The 20,775-nt window shown below is 41.0% G+C and overlaps 1 protein-coding gene across 1 annotated transcript; it reads right to left on the bottom strand.

Moving 5' to 3' along the window:
• Positions 1-2,177: 2,177 nt before the first annotated feature.
• Positions 2,178-20,633, bottom strand: ttc33 (tetratricopeptide repeat domain 33). Its single transcript, XM_040000002.1, has 5 exons — positions 20,291-20,633; positions 19,613-19,840; positions 13,135-13,216; positions 5,858-5,989; positions 2,178-3,127 (listed from the first exon to the last, which is right to left on the bottom strand). Coding segments are annotated over exons 1-5 (819 nt in total). The 5' UTR covers positions 20,293-20,633; the 3' UTR covers positions 2,178-2,752.
• Positions 20,634-20,775: the final 142 nt, after the last annotated feature.

The following is a 20,775-nucleotide window of genomic DNA, read 5'->3' as shown; positions in this document are numbered from 1 at the left end:
AATATAAGCTTGAAAATATGGAGTGGCAGCACACCCTCGAAACATAACAATACCAACTTCAAGTTGGTTTGAATGAACTGGACATAAGAGTGAAAGCAAAGCAACCTACAGGTGCCACAGATTTATAGGAACTTCTGGAACAGAGCTGGGAAAAGCTTTTGGAAAAATATTTGGTTTCCATTGTGGAGAAAATACCAAACTTAGCTGTTATATCTGCCAAAGGTGGCTGTTTGATGAGTCAAAAGTTTAGATACTCTGGTTTGTAAACAGAGTCCATGATCTCTTTTGTAACTTCAATTTTTTTATTTGTTCTCTGCCTTTCAGAGTGCAATGAGACATTGAACTGCTTGAATTTCTATTAAAAACTGACTGAAAGAACTGGGGTTCTAATACTTCCAAGACACTGATGGAAGCAGTGTGTTTGCATGGAAGCATGGCAGAGGGAGAGTCATGGTTTGGGGCCTTGATGAGTCCTTGATGACTTACAAATACTGAGGAAAAATAAATTGAAAACTAAAAAAAAACTGTAAAAAACAATTACCAGAGATAATCAGGATAATAGTTCAAGAGATTAAGCTTGTAATAGCTTCAAATAAACAAGTAAATCAAAAACACCAAAAAACAAAACTAAAAACTCCCTAAACAAACATTTTTTGAAATGAACAAGTGAGAATCCTGACTTTAGCATGCTGGGATCCTGTGGTATCACATAAAGAAAATGGTTCACTTACAATAGGGTCAGCAACTCACCAGCCGCAGTTCAGGATTAGGGTTAAAGCCTAACCCTCTTAATACATATACTATATGTATTAATTTATCCTCTGTCTGTCTGTCCCTCTCACTTCACTCCCGTCACCTGCATTTTCTGCTCTTTTTCAAAACTCCTGCCAAATCTTGAGGATTCACAAACATTTTCTTCCAACTTTATTTTCAATTTAGGCATATTTAGTCATATATGTTTATCACATACACTACCAGTCAAATGTTTGGACACACCTTCTTTATTTTAATTACTATTTACATTGTAGATTCTCACTGAAGGCATCTAAACTATGAATCAACACATAAGGAGTAAACAAAAAAGTGCGAAATAAGTCAAAACATGTTTTATATTTAAGATTCCTCAAAATAGCCACCCTTTGCTTTGATTACCTCTTTGCACACTCTTGGCATTCTCTCGATGAGCTTCATGAGGTCGTCACCCGAAATGGTTTTCTCAGAGATGCTGAGTACTTGTTGGCCCTTTTGCCTTCACTCTGCGGTCCATCTCATCCCAAACCATCTTGACTTGGTTTAGGTCAGGTGACTGTGGAGACCAGACCATCTGTAGCAGCACTCCATTGACGCTCCTTCTTGGTCAAATAACCCTTACACAGACTGGAGATATGTTTGGGGTCAATGTCTTGTTAGAAAGATAAATGATGGTCCAACTATCTATGGCTGTGGGAGCCATGCTGGTTTATTATCCCATTCAGTGTCACCAGCAAAGTACCCCCACACCACCACAGCTCCTCCTCCATGCTTTGTGGTGGAAACCATGCATATAGAGACCATCCGTTCACCTTTTCTGCATTGCACAAAGACAAGCGGGTAAAACCAAAGATCTCAAATTTGGACTCATCAGACCAAAGCGCAGATTTCCACTGGTCTAATGTCCTTTCCTTGTGTTTCTTAATCCTAAACAAATCTCTTCTGCTTGCTGCTTTTCCTTAGCAGCTATTTGACCATAAAGGCTCGATTCTCCTCTGAACAGTTGATGTAGAGATGTGTCTGCTTATAAATATTTATATTGTACAGTAGATCGTACAATAATACATACAGAGAAAAACCCAACAATCATATGACCGCCTATGAGCAAGCACTTTGGCGACAGTGGGAAGGAAAAACTCCCTTTTAACAGGAAGAAACAAAGGGTGGCTACTTTGAGGAATGTAAAATATAAAACAGAGTTTTTATTTTGAGTTATTGTTTTTTTCTTTGCTACATAATTCCATATATCTTGCTTTATATAATTGATGTCTTCAGTATGTATCTACAATGTAGAAAGCAGTAAAAATAAAGAAGAACCATTAAATGAGAAGGTGTGTCCAAATCTTTCACTAGTAGTGTACATAATAAATGTCTGCACAAGTCAATTCTTCTTCTCCGGTGAAAGTAAACTGCAGGAAACACAACTATGACATTTTTTTTCATTGTTTATTTACTCACTGACAATTTGCTGAGCATAAATCATGTTTTAATCCACATCCTATTTCACAAACAATCATATTCACAGACACCTCAAGAGTAAAATGTAACCACAAGTCTCGTGAATTTTCTCTGTACTTTACAATCGCACATAAAGATTGTGGCTGTAGATTTTAACAAGCAAATGTTGTAATTTTCATGTAAATCAGGGAAGTTAAAGTCTCTCAATTTAAGTGTCCACATTATTTTGAAACACAACTAGAAGCAAATAAAGTTTATATTTCTACAAATATCAGGATGAATCCTCAGTAATTAATGAACGGACCTTCACAGATTGAAATCTGACCCTCAGCCTGTTTTTACTGTTGTCTGAAACCACATTATGTTACAACTTAATTATCACATGCACATTTACTACTATTTACATGAATGGGATTCAGACACACATGGGTAAAACTCAACTGTCTTGATTTGTACATATTAACATTCACAATTCTTGTGAATGTTAATATGTAAAAAAAAGACAGAAACAAAAGCGGAACCTTGAAAGTCATTTATATTCTCTTCAAAGTCCTCTTGCTTTGACAAACTCTTCCTTTGATGGTGTGGCTGAGTCCTCTGATCCCTCCTCCCCTGTGAGTACATTTTTTACATTCCCCTCAGCATCTATGATTACAGCGGTCCTCTTTAGCTCCTCATACCGTGTCTGTCGCTCAGCGACGGCCACACAAGCAGCTAGCACTTCGTCAGACTCAAAATCATAGTCCTGATTGAGCTCAGGGGCATTAAGGATCTCTTTTTTAGTCTCCTCCTCTTGTCGAATCTTCTCCTTGGTTGCTGTTTGCTGCTTCTGTAACCTCCAAGCCCAGGTAAGGTCTTCCTGCCACAGGGTGCGCTCTGATGGGCACTGGTGGATGGCAATCTGGAATGACCTCACAGCCTAGAGGGACAGTAATGACATGAGCTTAGGGACATATACAAGATTTCAGACTACTGTCCTAAATGCTGCAGGTGATTGCAGCATCAGCGTTGTAATGAGCACGACCCACAAGCTTCATTGTGGACAGATTGATTGTTCCATTAAAAGGAGCTCAATAACTTTTATATGACTGTGGGATGGGTTCGCACATTAGTTTGAATGTTAATAGTTATACTGAACAGAAAGATTCATGGTCTATAATTATCTATGTGACCACACATCACTCCTGAAATATGCTGCCTGGTTTCTTCTTCTTCTTGTTGCTCTCTTTAAGGGGTCGCCACAGCAGATAATCTACCTCCAATCAATCTCTAGCATCTTCTTCTGTCACACCAACCTTCTGCATGTCCTCCTTCACTAATTCCACGATTTTTCTCCATGGTCTTCCTCTTTTCAACATCCTTTGTCCTGTATACCCAATATCTGTTGTCTGCACATGTCTGAATCATCTCACCCTTGGCTCTCTAACTTTGTCTCCAAACAGCTCTGTATGAGCAGTCCCTCTGATATACTCATTTCTAATCTTGTCCATCCTGATATGTACCAATCCTGATCTCTGTCAGTGCCAGTGTCCCCGCACAGTATACATCATAGCAAATGGGAAGGTTTACAATCATCTTGTAAAATTTACCTTTAACTCTTGCTTCTGTCATACTCGTCTCCACCCACACCACCTTGCCTCTACTCTTCTTCACCTCTCTTGTGCACTGTCGGTTGGTCCCAGGTACTTAGGTGCTTAACTGTCACATCTATCTCTCCTTGCATTCCTCTTCTCACCAGTGCATAACTCCACGTCTCCAGGCTCTCTACCACCTGCTGCCTACTCTCACATTATTGCCTGGCAATGTCATAGTCCACGGAGACTCCTGTCTGACCTCCCATTTTCCCATAAAAGTAAAAATTAGAAAAAAGAAAATCTGTTACTTGTTCATTAAAACACAATTCTTTAAAGGATAAGATAAATGGTGTTTTCTGTAATCTGGAGATTGCTTTTCATGCTTGAATTGCTAGCCTGCATTAATCTCCTGATGGGAATCTATCAAAACTACTTGATGTTAACATTCCTCACCTGTAACATAAATAACATGTGCTGTCAAAGATGATGACAGGTTAATCATAATAAGATTTCTGAAAAAAGTGCAACCGTCTGTGCCTAAAACAACACATCAAGTATAATCTTGAATCAACTAGAGCCAAATCAACCTTTATAAATGAAAGTAATCCTTCAACTGCTACTGCAGGAAAAAAAATCATCAGTCTTCTCTATAAAACTCATGGCCAAACAAACTTTATGCTAAAACGCAAATCATACATGGAGACTATGCATTTTTCTTGAATTGGATTGCAGGGGATAATAATTAAAGAAGGGAAGGACTAGAGCAGAACCATGGAGAGGAAACATGGAAATCACTGTGTTCACATTTGCACAAACATGTGCTACTCAAACATGTCGGTGCATACAAAGCTTTGAAACTCGACTGAACAAGTCAAGCTAAAAATAGATGTGCCGTATTTTTCTTTTCCATCCCAAAAGCTTCATTACAGAGGGAGGTGTGTCTATATTTGGTTTAGTTTTAGCTGTAACTTTCAACACTTCCTATTGTTGTTGTTGGTACCATAGGACAGGTTTCCCGCTCTGGGGCGTGTAGGAGCAACATTAGCTGAAGGCGTTCTGAGTTCACCCCTGTTTGTTTGGCTTGAAAAGAGCCGAGCAGCAGAACTGCGAGTTTCGAACACCCACAGGTCCCGGCGTGTTCTGGGGCAATTTAAGCAATCGTCCAAGCCCCAGGCACCTGGGTGTGCTTTCATAGAGTCGCTTTGTCTCACAGAGTTCACAAAAAAAGTAATAGTAAACACAGTAAGTCATCCATCTTAACGGCGCTCCAAATTCGAGACAACTGACTTACAAGTATCTACATAAACAGGCATAGTTTATTGCAAAATCAAATGCATAAATTAATCCTTCCAGTAAAGACCATTAGCGACTGCCTAAGAAAAAAAAAGCCATCAACTGTTATGCAACACTACTGATACAGCACAACTACAGCATAACTAAACGTGGATTAAGGGTCACCTAATCCAGCCCTAACTGTAAACTTTATCAAAAAGGAAAGTTTTAATCCTAATCTTAAAAGTAGAGAGGGTGTCTTGTCTGTCTCCTGAATCCAAACTGGGAGCTGGTTCCTCAGAAGCAGGGGCCTGAAAGCTGAAGGCTCGGACTATCCTTCTACTTTTAAATAGCCTAGAATGCCAGGGTAGAATGCCTAGAGTGGCAGCAGAGAAGTATCACAACGTATCACAGTTGTGTGGTGGGATCTGACAAAAGCATGAGGCCTTTCCATGCGAATTTGCATGTTAGTCGTCTCTTTGCACCTGTTCTTTCCAGGTACTCTGGCTTCCTCTCACAGTCCAAAGATAAGGTTATTCAGTTGGGTGAAACTAACCTAATAAAACTGCAAATATGAGCCTGAATGATTGTCTGTCTTTCTGTTAGCCCTGTGATAGACTAGTGAACCGTTGAGGGTGTGCTCTGGCTCTCGTCCAATCAAAGCTGGGAGAGACTCCAGCCCCACCGTGACTCTGAATTGGATAAGCGGTTAAGGAGGTCAGTCTGCAGTAGTTGTGACTTAAAAATACCATTTATTATCTGCCTTCACAGGACGTTTTTAACGCATTGCCAGATACACTCACTAGGTCCACCTCTCCCAAGTTGAGCTGAGCCCGACCCAAGGTCTGCCAGCCCTCCCACCACAATGGCCGGAACTTCACTGCCATCTCTGCTGCCTTCACAGCTGGAAAGACTTCCTGCAGAACGGTCAGCACCTGACAACAGAGAAGGTTAAAGATGATGTCGCAGTGCACGCACGCCATAAACAAAACAGCAACAAAATCAAAGAGAGAAAAAAAGATCATCGAGATCAGAAAGTACACAGGCTTTAACTGTCTTTGCTTACATTTTGTAGTGTGACTATTTATTTATTTATTTATTTATTGTTGCTTTATATCTTTTCATATATCACACCATTTTATTTTCAGCTTGATACTGGTCAGTTACCATATTAAAAGTAAATAATTGATATCTCCTTCCCTGCAGACTGTTTTGTGGTGACTCACTGAACCACTAGTCCTGCAGTACAGTACAGTGCAGAGCACCTTCATGGTCACAAGATTTCTCTCTAAATCACTGACATTTTCTGTGATCGCAATTAACAGTGTAAAACTGAAGTTGTTAACGTCTTTAACCTTGTATTATAAAGTCATCTATTATTCAGACGCTGGCCCTTTTTGATTTCGCTTTTGTCATGCCTGAAGTCAAGACCTGACAACTTTGTGCATGTGTTTGCATAATAAACAAAAACTATTTTTGAAGAGGTTCTCTTTCGCTGGTAATGCCGTTAAAAATAGCATTATTGTCTTTTATGATTTTTTTATATATATATGCAGAGCAAAGCGATGCTGACAAAAATAAAGCTAAACTGAGTCTTGTTGTTAAGACATTTATGCTCTTGCTATTGCTGGACACAGGTTTACTTTTACTTCCTCCTTTTTCAATCACATTTCAACATGAGACTTAGACGTGAGAATAGCACCAGTGTACAGCAGGATGCACCAACACAACATGTTGAAGTCTAAGGACTGCTTTAATACCATAGCTTGATACCCACTGATACGCCAGGAATACCTACAATGTCTCTGTCAGAACACCGCAAATCAAAATGCCTTCAAAGCCATAACATTTTGAAGACATCTCATTATCAACAGGATCCACCATAGGTTGGAATCATTAATTTATAGCCAGTAAGACGCAGTAAAAGGTTTACAAACTGGACTGATTTCAGCCACACAGATATACAAGTGGCAGGACACAAGTGGCACAGATTAAATTAAACAGGAAGAAAGTGATGAGAGGAAGTAAAAGGCCAGCAGAGTCACTGTAACCAAACTCGTCATCTGGGCCAGTAATAGGCATTTGATGAGAACCAGCCCATTTTCAGTCTAACGACTGTGAACAACATCAGCAGTGCTAATGGATACTAATAGGTGAAGTGGGTGTACATGTGTGTCCAAACACACTGAAGCCCAATCCAAGTAGAAATGGTATAAGGCCAGTTTGAATTTATGCCATAGCTCATGTCATTCCTGGAATGAGGAAAAAAAATCATGCTGCGGTGTTTTCCCAATACCCTAATAAATGCTTCTCTAACGATTTCCTTCTCAAATTTCTTATAATGGATGATATTATATTAGGCTTGGAGTACTCTGTGAGATGTGAATGACTATGGAAATAATGGAGGAAATAATGGAGTTTGTGAGACTACACCCACGACTTCTTTACTTTTCTTGTGTAACAAGAAAAGGAGAACTGAGGCGCAGCCAAAACACCTAAAGAAAGAGTAACTATAAAAACAAAGAGGAAAAGAAAGTTGAGAAAAGTTAAAAAAAAAAAAAAGATTAAAGATTATTTACATGGTATTGGAAATAAGCAACAGACGTTAATCTCAAAGTGGAAGCAGGAAAAATGGTCTATGTAGCCATGGCCACTGGCAGCTTTCATTAATTTATCATTGCTGATAAACACCATGATATCACAAAAAATATATTTTTTGAAATTTTATGCGACTAAACAAGAAAATTTTAACTATGGATTCCATGGACTGAATATAAAAGATTGATGTTTGTGGACTATTGCTTAAAGTCTCAAGATTAGCATTTGGTGAATTTTTTAAAAGGCAGAACTGGACCAGAAGGTGCAGTGTTAAGCTAGGTGTTAATAATAGAATTTAAATGCTACACTGGCAACACTGAAGGAGCTAGTTTAATGAGTCAGATTAAGGTAGGTAAGATTCTAATGCCTGACATGCCCATTGTGACATGCCCAATTAACTGAATCAGTTGCTTGAAAAATATTGGCTATGGATTATATTATGAAAGCTAATGGTTTTTTTTTTGGTTTTTTGGTTTTTTTTGTCCCATTTGGATCTTTAGCCATCAGAATTGTTGTCTTAAGGCCAAGATAGATGCCAAGCGGATTTATTTTACCAAGTGGATCATCATGGTCTTGCCATATTGGTCCATTTGATTGACCTTTATTATAATTATGAATTTATTTTATTTTCAGTTGCTACAAATGGGACAGACATGACTGGGGGATAGGACAGGGAGAAAGAATGAAAGAAAGAGAGGGAGAGAAAGAAAACCAAAGGGGAGAAGAGACGGTGAGAAGGGGGGGAAGAAAGAAAACAAACAAACAAACAAACAAACAAACAAACAAACAAAACACCTGGGTCACCTGTATGGAGAAAAAAAACAGAAGAGAAAGCAAACAACAAAGAACAACATAAAAAAAAAAAAACAGCACCATCACAATAAACTAGCTAGCAGTAGATATCAGTAGATACTAAATAATAAACGATATTGTGCAGCACGCAAGATAGACAGCGCACAATGTGCTTTGAGGCAGCAGCCAAGAAAGCTGTAGTCCGCGTCTGTGAATACCTGTGTGTACACCTGTGTGCATACCTGTGTGGATCAGCATGCTTGCATTCCAAAGGTTTCTCCATGTAATGATCTGCTAGAGGGTGTGGGGGAGCCACAGCCCCGTCCTCCAGGGTATGAAGCAGGTATGGAGGAGATCAAAACTCCAGACATCCAGAGGCCCCCAGAACACAAGAGACCAAGGAAGACCAACAGAGGGGCAGCCGCGCCACTGTCCCAGTAAGAGCTGAGGAGAGTCCCAGATGAGGGCTCACTCAGCAGCCGCGGAGCAGAAGCCAGGGGGAGTTGCAGTGACGCGCCCGTGAGCTCCGCCGGCAGCCAGCTGTGCCTGAGTGACCGAGCCCCAGGCCGAGAGGCCGGGGGCACCCCACCTCCGAAGTGGCCCGAGCGAGCCCCAGGCTCCAGGCCCCGATAAGCAGCCACCAAGGAGTGAGCCGGTGTGTACCTGGACGCCCATCCCCCGGACACAAAGACCCACCAACACACCGATGTCTGAGGGCGTCTGCCACTGGCAGGGGAAGTGGTGGTGGGAGATAGGCCTCCATACCTTAGAGGGCCTGAGATGTCCCCAGAGAGGTGGCGTCTGATACCCAACCTGACATATAGACACAGACATACAGGCACACACAGACACAAACATCCATTCCCACCCTCATGCTCTCATATGCACTTACTCCACACTCAACCAACGTGGAGACAGACATAAAGAGATGCTGTACACACGATCACACTCCCCAAGCGTACTCTACGAACCGGGTCTAGGTACCCTTGCCCCTGGAGGGGGGAACTGCACCCAGACCCAGGTGGTGTTACCCTTTTCCCTGCGGTAGGGAGAGGCAGACCGCCCCGACTCCGCAGCAGCAGGGAGGCCCCACACTCCAGACCGCAGTCGGACGGCCAACTCCTCCTCCTAGCCCCCCCGCTCCAGCAGGTCGCAGAGAATGGGGGTGAGAGAAGACTCCCAACCTCCCTCCACCCGCTCATTGTAGTGTTGATGCATGTGTGTTCTAAGGCGCAATTAAAACCCAGGAGGGCATGGAGCTACCTGCCAGAGCAGCAGGTAAGCGCATAGTCCCTCCTGCTAGCCCCCAATGTCTACGTGTATTTAAAATTGAGAGGTGGGCAACGACGCCAGGGGTGGGGTGTACACCCTGATGGTACTTTGGATTCCCTGTATCGTGCCCACCCCCAAGATCCTATATGTATGTGTAATGAGAGTGTGAGTAATGTGAATGTCTAAGTTGTGGGATAAAATTGAGGCAGAGGCAGCCAGAAGGGGACAGAGGGGGGGGGGGGGGTAGCCTCCTCTGCACCCTGGTGACATACCCCTACTCCAAGGCCCTGCATGTGTGGGTGGTTGTGGTGGAGCGGGAAGAGGGAGGCAGCTGGAGATGGGGAGGGAAGGAAGAGAGGGGCAGGTGACCCCTCCCTGGGGCCAGCTCCCCCGCTGACCCCAGTAGGCACCCCCATACTCCGCGACCCGCCAGGGAAAGGGGGCCCAGTGCAGCAGCGCCTCCCGGCCCCACAGAGCCCGGGACAGTCCACCCAACCCCACCACAGAGAAAACTGCACCCACCCCACCATCCACTCATCTTCCAGACTACATGAGACAATAGACGCCCAGGCTGAGATCTTCCTCCACCTCTCCTGTATCTCCCCCTCCTGCAGAGAGTTCCTGAGGAGAGGAAAGCTCCTGCAAGGTGTGACAATCTCCCCCACCAGTTGAAGAGCCCCCCAGGTGGCTCGACGCACCGGCGGCACCCTGCTCCAGGGCTGGGCCCCCATGCACCCACCCGCCCACAACCCCGGCAACACACCAACCAGGACCCAAGCCCCCGAGGCCCGGCCAGGGCCCCAGCCCAGAGACTGAGCGCCCCCAGAACCTCACGCCCATCCCGGACCCACCCAGGGGCAGCCAGGCTACCAGGTCAGTAACCCACGTCCGTCAGCACAGACCCTCCCCTAGCCCCGCTGCACGCAGCCACGAGGAAACAGTCACCCGAGAGCCAAAAGAGCCCCCAACCGGACATGACCGCTACCCCGGGTTGAGCCCCCCGAGGAAGATGCCTCCGGGGAACCCCCCGACGCCCTAAGGTTGTCCCTACCCCCACACCAATCACAACAGTGAAGGCGGGACCAAACTATGACCCCCCACCCCCACTAGGTGATGGAGCTGATCAAAGGAGCCCAGAGCAATTGATCTGATGTGGTGGCAGAGGCTGTATCAAGACTAATGTAATCTAATAGATAATTTCTATATTGGTTAGAATTAAGATTGTTTTTATTTTTCCAGTTCATGAGGACAGTTTTCTTGGCTATGCATAGGGCAGTGAAAACCATATGGGCGATATTCTTTTCTGAAGTGACATTATCTAAGCTGCCCAACAAACACACTAAGGGGGAAGTTGGAATGTTACATTTCAGACACTTTGATAAGTCTTCACATATCTCGCGCCAAAACTTCTGCACTGGTGGACAGAACCAAAGAGTGTGGATGTAATTGTCTGGTGTATTGCCTTGACAGTGTGAGCAGTTGTTGGAAGATGTAAAGCCCATCTTGAACATCCGATGACCTGTATAGTGCGCTCTATGTAGTATTTTGTATTGTATTAATTGCAGACTGGGATTTTTAATCAATTTAAAGGTTTTTAAGCATACCTGAGACCAGAAGTTTTGGTCTAAGCTGACTGATAAATCTGCTTCCCACTTTGCAATAGGAAGGGATATTGATTCATCTAATTTAGAAAGTGTTCTGTATATTTTAGATAATAATTTGGGGGATTTAAGAGTAAGGAAATGTGCCGCACTTGGTGGTGTTTGTAATTCAACTTGACTGAGGTTAAATTTCTTTTTTACTATGGATTTAATTTGTTGATATTCTAAAAATCTTTTCTTGTTGATCCCATATTGTGCAACTAGTCTGTCAAATGGAATAAATTCTGTTCCCTCTAATATATGTTCTAAGTATTTAATTCCTTTACAACTCCATTCTGGGAAATTAATCATATTATTGTTTTGTAATATGTCAGGGTTATTCCAGATAGGTGTACGTCTGCATGGGATTAATGAAGACTCCGTTATTTTTAGAAACTCCCACCATGCTGTCAGAGAAAAGCTGATGAAAGCTAATGTTAACTGCGCATATTTAATTCTACTGCTGAGCTGGGCATTAAACTGTAACGTTCTACAAGAACTGACCCACTTGTGGAGCTAGCCTCACGCAGTTACTGCAGTTTTTGGTAATTCTGCACTAGTTTTGTTTTCATTTCTGACGTTGCAACCTGGTTTACTGGCATAACTGAATACAAAACTCCAAGTGTAAAACAGCATCTTTTAAAGTTTTGAGGTTTCGCATCTCACAAAAATTCTACAGTGTATCAGGAAACAGCAGAACAAAATGGGGCGGCTGTTTCAACCATGTGGTTAAAGACAATGTTAACCACATATGCTTTTTAAAGTACATTTTCTCACAAATGAAATATGATACTGCACTCATGTCAGATTCAAGCCATACATACTGGAACCGTGATCCCTTTCAAATGCAATTTCAATGGAAGTGAAAATAAATTATCATTAAAATGGCACTAAGATCACATTTCTTCAGGGCTGCTACTGATAAGAATGAATTTTAAAAATCTATTATTTGATCACTAAGCAAAACTTGAGTAAGCACTTGGTGGAAAAACCCTTGTTGGCAAGCACAGCAGTAAGACATTTCTTGTAGCTGGTCACCAGGTTTCACACATCTCAGGAAGGATTTTGGCCCACTGCTCTTTACAGAAACTCTCTAAATCCTTTAGGTTTCTTGGCTACAGTTTGGCAACTTAAAGCTTTGGCTCCCTTCACATACTTTCTATCAGACTGAGGTCTGGAGACTGGCTAGGCCACTCCATGGCCTAATGTGCTTCTTCTTTAGCCACTCCTTTGTTGCCTTGGTGGTTTGTTTTAGCTCATTGACATGCTGGAAGATGCATCTGCGACCCATCTTCAGTATTCTGGCTGAGGGAAGGAGGTTTTCATCCAAGATCTGACTGTGCATTGGCCTGTCCCGTTACATAAAGTCGCCCTGTAGTTGCCCTTTGCAGAAAAACAGTCCTAAAACAAATTGTTTCTACCTCCGTGCTTGCCTGTAGGGATGTTGCTCTTTGGCTCATAATCAGCATTTTTCTTCCTCCAAACACAATGGGTCTGTTGGTCTGCTAGTACGTTACCAGTGGTACCAGTTGGTGACTGTGGTCCCAACTGTCTTCAGATCATTAACCAGCTCCTTTCATGCAGTTTTAGGGTGATCCAAAACTTTTCTCATGATCATCATCACCTCATGAGGCAAGATCTTGTTTACTTGCTATCATAAAATTTGAGATTGCTCACTTACAAAGATGTGAACAAACATCAGTAGAGGATCAACTAATTATTTCCACCACTGTTTGTTGAGAAAATATGTCTGTTAGAGAATGCAATTAATGATATACCTGGGACTTCATTTCATACAGTAGTGGGTTGTCTGGAGTCAACTGAATGGCCTCATCCCACTTCTTGATGGCCTCCCAGTGCCTGAAGAAAACACACACTGTGGTTCAAATCCAACTGAGAAAAGTGGGATTCAGGTGTCTATAATCAGAGTCGTAAAGGTAAAGCACATTCACTTCTTAATAGTCATGCATTTATGAACCATGAATGCTTGCTGTGTTCACTGTGAATTTACACAAAGCCAATCTAAACATTGCCAACCTACACAAAACCAAACATCCAGACGTGGCTCACAGCACCAAGTTAAACACAGGTTCATGATGAACTTTGCTGAGGTTAAATTCTGCAGGTAGTGCAGCACTGAAGCGCAATCAATTCAAACAGTAAATAATATAATGCAGTGAAATGAGACACCCAGTTTCACCATCTCCACCCAGAGATTTGATATGTTATGCAAACTAACATGGGTCCACATGCTTGTGGACATCATAAAAGCACTTTCCCCTAATTATTTCTATTGTTGCGTGCTTTAGAAATGCCACCTAATTTGAAAGCTGCCTCTGCCCTACTTTTCTATTCTTTCAGGCAACTCCCTAAAAGATTAGAAAACCAGACTATTACTAACATGGCTGTATCATGTTTCATTTGTTTACTACAACCATAACCACATGGTTGGTTTTGTGCTTTTTTTGTCTTGCCAGTTAAAAAACAAAGAAACCTAAAATACATTTATCATCTTTATAATAGGAAAAAGTGGGGAAAAAAGAACAAAGAATTTCTTAAAACTATAAAGCTGCATGTGTACGCCACAACATCTGCCCACTTCCGGCAGCAGAGAGTGCACACAGGCTGCAGCAGGTTACATAAACAGAAAAAGGTTGGCTGAAGTGAAGAGACAAACGGTAAACCAAAACTTCCCTTGGTGGTTTCTTAGCATGAGCTAATTACGTTGTCTACTAGTTCCTTCCCAGACATTAAAGCAGAACGATAGCAGAATTTGCACGAAGTCACATTAAGCTTCTCTAGAACCTCACTCCAAGCAGCTGTCACCACTATAGTTAACTGCTTTGCATAGATTTGTATACCAGGATTCACAAGTCTTCAGGTATTTCACCACATATGCATACACTCCAGGCGATTCTAGGAACTCTCTTCCTCTGGTCAATATTGACACAACACTGTTTTCCTGATCAAGATAAAGACAAGAAGTGACGTCCCGGGTATGTCAAATCGACACCTTTTATAGCTTTATGGAGATGGATATCCTGAGAAAATCAAAAGCAATTCAAATCACACAATGAGACAACTAGTGGTCATCACCTACAAAGTTCAGACTGCAGTCAGAAAACATGCTACTGCCATTCAAAAGGCAGAGAGAACAGTGAGGAAACGGAACTAAAGGAGTGTGGAAATCTTTCCATTACATGAAGTAAAGAATACTGCAAAATCATATGAGGAAATGAAGCAATGAGCTATAAACCATGTGAGGCCTGCAAGCTAAAAATGGCTCTTCTAGTGGCATCATAACTGTTTATCAGTCAAAGATGGGTTAGAGAGACAGTATCAATTTTAAGAAAGTCCATTATTTGGGCAGCTATTTTGAAACGTAATATAAATTAATATAAAAACTGCATGCACAGAATCATTATTCAAATCTATCTTTCAAAAACACACTTAAACAGTTTGCCAACTCTTTTCCAGTGGAAGTTATATTCCTCTGATTTTACTGTTGCAAAGCTCTTCCACGGATTAAAACAAACGTTTCCTTTAGTGGTTTATGTCTCTCTTATAATGCCTCTGCTCATAGCCTAATACCGTTTGAATGATTTAAGTGCTTACTTGTTATTAGTTTAAAGAAAGAGTGGAAAATTATGAAATACAGTAGAGGACGGAACATCATTTAACATGCTACTGTTCAAAAAAGGAGAAAATCCCAGCATGCTCCTATCATAAGAAACCCTCATATCCTACTACACAATAACATGTTGACCATTTCAAAGAGATTTCAAATATCATATTTGGCATTCTCTGCTTTTGAGAAAACACAACTTGCTGGACAAAATTTAAAAATAAAAAAATAATAGACATACCTAAGATGAGCTATTACCTCATATTTTACCTTATAAACGTCTTTAAACGTCACGTTTTGTTTGTTATGCAACCTCCTTGAAATGATGATTGTTTCACTGTGAGGCAGACAGTTAGTTTTTTTTAAACACATATGCAGTTTGTGAATAAATGTGTCAGTGAGCCCAGTCATACATATACAACAACGACGAGGCAGCTAATCTCCTAAAGATGGCAACAACAGCCCAAATTACAGAAAACTCTTTGGTAAGCATGACATTTAGTGTGTTAGTGGGAAGTTTATATTACTCTTAAATTAACTAATGTTTCAGTAACACTAGGGAAATCCATGGTGTTTCCCAAAATTAATCTGAGCGTGTGCAAAGAACTTGCAGCTGAGTTGGATTTGAAATGGTTGTTTCAAAAGCATTAATCAGGTCTGCGATCACTGGCAGTTACTTGCTGCATCAACATGATGATAAAAAAGCAATAAGATGGAAGCTGCGGTCAGTTTGTGACAGAATGAGATCAAGTTGGCAATAATATGCAACCGATTTGTGATAAAGCAGCAATTAACTGACATAAACCAGGAAAAACTGCAAATCTGTTACCATCAATTTTTACAATTCACATTAAAAACAAATTCATATTAACTATTTATGGAGTTAACAAATATTTAGAAATTGCTCCAAAATAGAAATGTAGTTGCTGCAGAATGGCAACCTTGCTTCTATATAAGAATAGAGCCAAAATGCAACCAGTTGGATCGACTCCCCTACTGCAAAGAGTTGTACTCCAGATAAGGTGCTGCGCTCATCGGCGCACACGGACTCTAATTAATTCCAACATGATGGCAATCTGACTGCATTTATACAGCAGATGGTAATTATTTGTCTGCCACTTTATTTGTTACTCTGTGTGTGACTGAGCCATCGCTGAAGTATGGCAACACATTATGCACCATAGTATCACAATAGAGCAATTTTGATATTTACACTGCAAAGCTGTTAATTTTATATCAGTTCAGTTCAGTTAAGCTCTGATGTAGTGATGGTAATGATGATGGTAAAGAAGTGTTTTAAGGCAGCTATGGGAGGGAATCCACTTAAAGCATCTTAATCATATATGGATATTTGGCAACAGGAAATAAAATTAGATAAATATCAAAACAAAATACATTTGTGGCAAATATAAATATTAACTGTGTACGGTAAAACCTTTAGGTAGCAAATAGATGTTAACATAAAGACATAATTGGAGAAAAACAGGCAAAACATAACCCCCCTACTATTCTGCTCACAGAACAAGTGGGTACTATAGGAGCTGTTCAATTACATCACAAACATCTAAACCTTTGTAATATCAGGCTGACATCACAGGTCAATGTTATTAGAGGGAAAAGAAAAAAAGACATGGCTGACATCTTCGACCAGACACCATTTCAAACCACTGAACTGCAATTATGGAGCAGTAAGACATAATTTCCTCAGTAAAATCCACTTTCTTCTCACAAATATAATTACAGGCAGTCACTGTGGACAACAGCATTACGTCTTCTGGACTAGGAAGCTTTCACAATGTGATTGTTATTTGGTTAAAGAGGTTAAATGATCACAAAACAAACATAAAAACAGCTTCTGAAAGAGGCTTATTTTTGGTAATATCTGTATCTATTTAAAAAGAAAAAAAATGAGTTGAAATGGTGAGTATCCATTTAAAATAAAATAAAAAGCTCTCTTAAACTAGCCACATTGCTTGTTATTAGTCAGTCTAACGTTAGTTCTAAAGTTTACTTCGGGAACTCTGACAGTAGAGCTTTGAGTAGATTTAAACCTTTAAATCCCTGCTCTGTTTGAAAAGCTTAAATAATGCGGCTGTGTTTTTATTTTCCCCTCCAATATTAAATAGAGATAATCTGACCAGATGATCTGAGAAGAACAAATGCTCTTTGACTTCTGAAACATGTGCTAGACTTTTCACAGAAAAAGCCATTAAATTAAATACAAGGAAAACCTCAACCTTAGATGCCTTTCTAAGTTACACGTCCCCTTGGATTTAATATGTTTTTAATGTAAATCTTTACTAGAAAGCCAACAGAAATATTTAAACTGTGTTCGATATGTCTTTATTGTCTGTACAATGCTGCCCTCCTCTGGAGAGGATCTGAAGTAACTTGACTCTTACTAACAGCAAAGCTGAGGAGGGAAAAATGTTGAAACTGACAGTTCTCCCAGAACTTTTCACAAGGGAATCTAGCAGCACACTGACAGGATGCCCTTATTACTACAGAATACAAATATGTTTCATGCTGTAATCCTACTTGGCACACAGTGTGGAAAATTACTTTGAAAGAACGCGGCTTATGTATACAGCCTTTTTTTCACCACTGGCTGTTTTTGCCAAGGCAACAGCTGCACAAATATTGGATTTCTATTGTCTGATTTCATTAACAACTACAGCTTTATTGAATTGCAGTGCTGTGCAAAAGACTTGAGCCACCCCTCATTTCTTTATTATTTGCTTCCAAATCAGGCTTTCTTGTAATTTTTTAAAGTGGTCTTGAAAAATAGTTGTCCCGTCTTTCTGATGGTCTTTCAAAGTTTTTCTCTGGACATTGGCAGCTTTTTCACTAATTTTCAGTCCAGTCCTTGTACCTGATTATTTTCAGAGGAATGATTTTTTTTGTTTCTCAAACCTTTTAACACTGAAGTACAAATCATTCACACACTCAAAAGGCACCTAACTAAAGGGATTAACCAGTGTGTTTTGTCTACATATAACAGACAACTTAGCCAAGAACCAATTTTAAATTGTATCTTTAGAAACTTTGTTACTGGCAGCTTGTAACAAAAAACACAATTTGTTTCCGTTTCTTTGTCTGAATCTATGAAAAGTGCCAAAGATAACACAGACTGACACGTATAAAATAATATTTTTGTTCCAACAAGGTTGATTTCTAAAGAGCTATTAACCTTCTATATCTTGGTATGGTGTGCAGTGCGTCCTTAAAAGAATTTGAGGAAAGTGGACAAGTGGAGGACAAATAAGAAGAGACAGGCCTTAAAATATATATATATAGCAGATGAATAGTATCTGGAAGTAATTTCCTTAAGAAACTGGAAAAAATTCCACCAGAAACCAGACACAGGACATCTGGCCCTTCAGTTTATCAATCTACTGTTCACTGAAGTCTCATCAAAAATGGTCTCAGTAGAAGGCTGTCTTTCAAGTAGCCATTATTAAGGAAGGAAAATGAAGACAACACACTGAGGTATCCCAGATTACACAAGAAGTGGACTGGCAGTCAGTGACAATGGGCACTATCAGTTTGGGACTGGCCTCACCATAGCCCAGAGATGACAAACTAAATTTACATTGGGGGCCACATACAGTCCACTTTGATCTTCAGCGGGCCGGACAAGTGAAATGCCACTTTCTGTCAGCGTAAAGACGGTTAACTACACATTTAATGCCTGAGATATCTTAATATATAAAAGAAATGCAATTTCAGGAGCACAATTCAGAATTGTAGAATTGCAGAAAAGGTTCTGGTAGCTCACTGCCCATACTGTTCCATATTTATAAAACCTAAACGGTATAAAAATACAGTTAAGTCCAAAAATGAAAATACACATTTTCCAAAGCAATCAAGGGAGCTGGATTGGAGTCTTTGCTGGGCTGTGTTGAAAAATAAAGGCGATCATACCATATATTTACACTAACGATACAAACTGTTTCTGTCCTATATAATGCATTTCCATTTACTGTTAGCGCGTTTCAATAAATCGCCACAACCATTTCTAAGGCTACGTTCACACTGCAGGTCTTAATGCTCAATTCCGATTTTTTGATCAAATCCGATTTTTTTTGGCTGCTTGTTCACGCTACAAATAAAATGCGACGTACAGCAAACGCTCTCTAGTGTGAACCAGTCATTGGTGCGAACGCTCAAAGCGGCCCGCATGCGCAAAAGAAGATGTCATGCACAACGCTTCTCCGGCGCTGATAATTGGCTCTGTCTTGTGTCAGTGACGTAAAAGACGGATTTAATGCGACATGACCATTCAAACAGCAGTCGCTTTCTAAAACATCCGATATGTATCGGATTCAGTAGCACATACGAAAGTGACCCAGATCGAATTTGTGCCGTTCACACTGTCATACCATGATCGGATATGGGTCGCATAGGGTAAAAAAAAATCGGATTTGATGCGCTTTCGCCTGCAGTGTGAACGTAGCCTAATTTTCTGAGCTATGCGTAAGGAAATAATAAATGACAAAAAATAAGAGGTGGATCAAAACATTTGCACAGTACTGTGTGTTAGGGTGACCATATTTTGATTCCCAAAAAAGAGGACACTTGGCCCAGTTTCTGTGTGCCTGTCAGAATGTGTTTGCGCCAAGCACTCTCACCTGCCATGCTCAGCCAACAGGGCACCCTCCTCCTCCAGTCTCTTGCTCTTGGCAGCACAGTCCTCCAGCAGGATCTCCCGCCGTCGTTTGATAGCGTGCAGCCAATCCACCTCGGGGTCCTGACTTGGCCCATCATCCACAGCTTTCTCCGCTTCTGCCTCAAACTGCTGCACCGCTGACTTGGACACTTTCTCCCCAACTTTCCTCTTCCAGCCAAATGACGCCATCCTATATGAAAAAAACGGAATACGACGCGTGGTGGCGGTGGTCACTTATCATATATATGTTCGATTTCAGCTTTAATCACGACAGAGTAGTACAAAAGATGTACATTATTATTAATACTATTATGAGCGCAAGTCTGGCCTGCTTTTGCCATCTAGATTCGTATACATGGCCGCTGAATGAGTTTCCAAAATACCGTAGCAGAAAGATTTATATTTTATTTTGGATATTTAACGTGGTATTATGGCAATAACATCCCCCAAACTCGCTAGAAAAAAAAAAATTAACTTCGTCATACTGACGCCAGCTAACGTTAATTCGGGCAACTCAGCTAACACTTGCAATTAAAACTTGACATGCCAGTAGGCTTGCCTACATAAAATTAACTTCTTTTAATTTTGAAGGTATGTTTTTATACTTCGTTATTTTAGAACAAAGTGGGGACATACGCACATTCATCCACGGCTTTCCACGAGCAACAGTGGATAAGCTGCAGTTAGCTAATCGTTAGCCACATTTGTTGACCTTCACGTTGCGTTCAGGTCTTATCGGTTTAAAGCCAACATCCCATCGGATGCTGGAAAATTTGACAGCGGGGGGGGGAATCAGCCCGCTTTTGCACAATTCATGCAGTTTCTTTTGGCAAGTAAATATCTCCAATTGAAACTACAGACGTGAGGGAACAAAAGTGTAAACTTTGCGTTAACACTGGTGAACTATTTCGGAATGAAATGTGTACGCCCCCTTTTTTTGTTTTTGTTTTAACTTTGCCTCGAACCGGTCCAACCCCCCTCCCATTCTGTGGAATGCGCGTGAATGCAGCATGACCCGGAAGTTGTGAGAATGTTTACAGTCTTTTAAAGCAACACGAACCGTGTTTTAAATCTATTAAAGCGCACGAAAATCAACGTGAAATCAAAATCTGTTAATGTAGATTT

This window comes from Simochromis diagramma, unplaced genomic scaffold (assembly GCF_900408965.1).
Source record: "Simochromis diagramma unplaced genomic scaffold, fSimDia1.1 OVJJ01000596.1, whole genome shotgun sequence".
Taxonomy (NCBI): domain Eukaryota; kingdom Metazoa; phylum Chordata; class Actinopteri; order Cichliformes; family Cichlidae; genus Simochromis; species Simochromis diagramma.
Note: the sequence above shows the minus strand (reverse complement) of the source record. Positions and strands in the feature narration are given on the sequence as shown.

Coding starts and splice junctions, on each gene's coding strand:
- ttc33 (XM_040000002.1), bottom strand. Junction 13,217..19,612: donor CTGTTGGCTGAGCATGGCAG/GTGAGAGTGCTT, acceptor TGTTTTCTTCAG/GCACTGGGAGGCCATCAAGA. Junction 3,128..5,857: donor ACTTGGGAGAGGTGGACCTA/GTGAGTGTATCT, acceptor CTGTCCCTCTAG/GCTGTGAGGTCATTCCAGAT.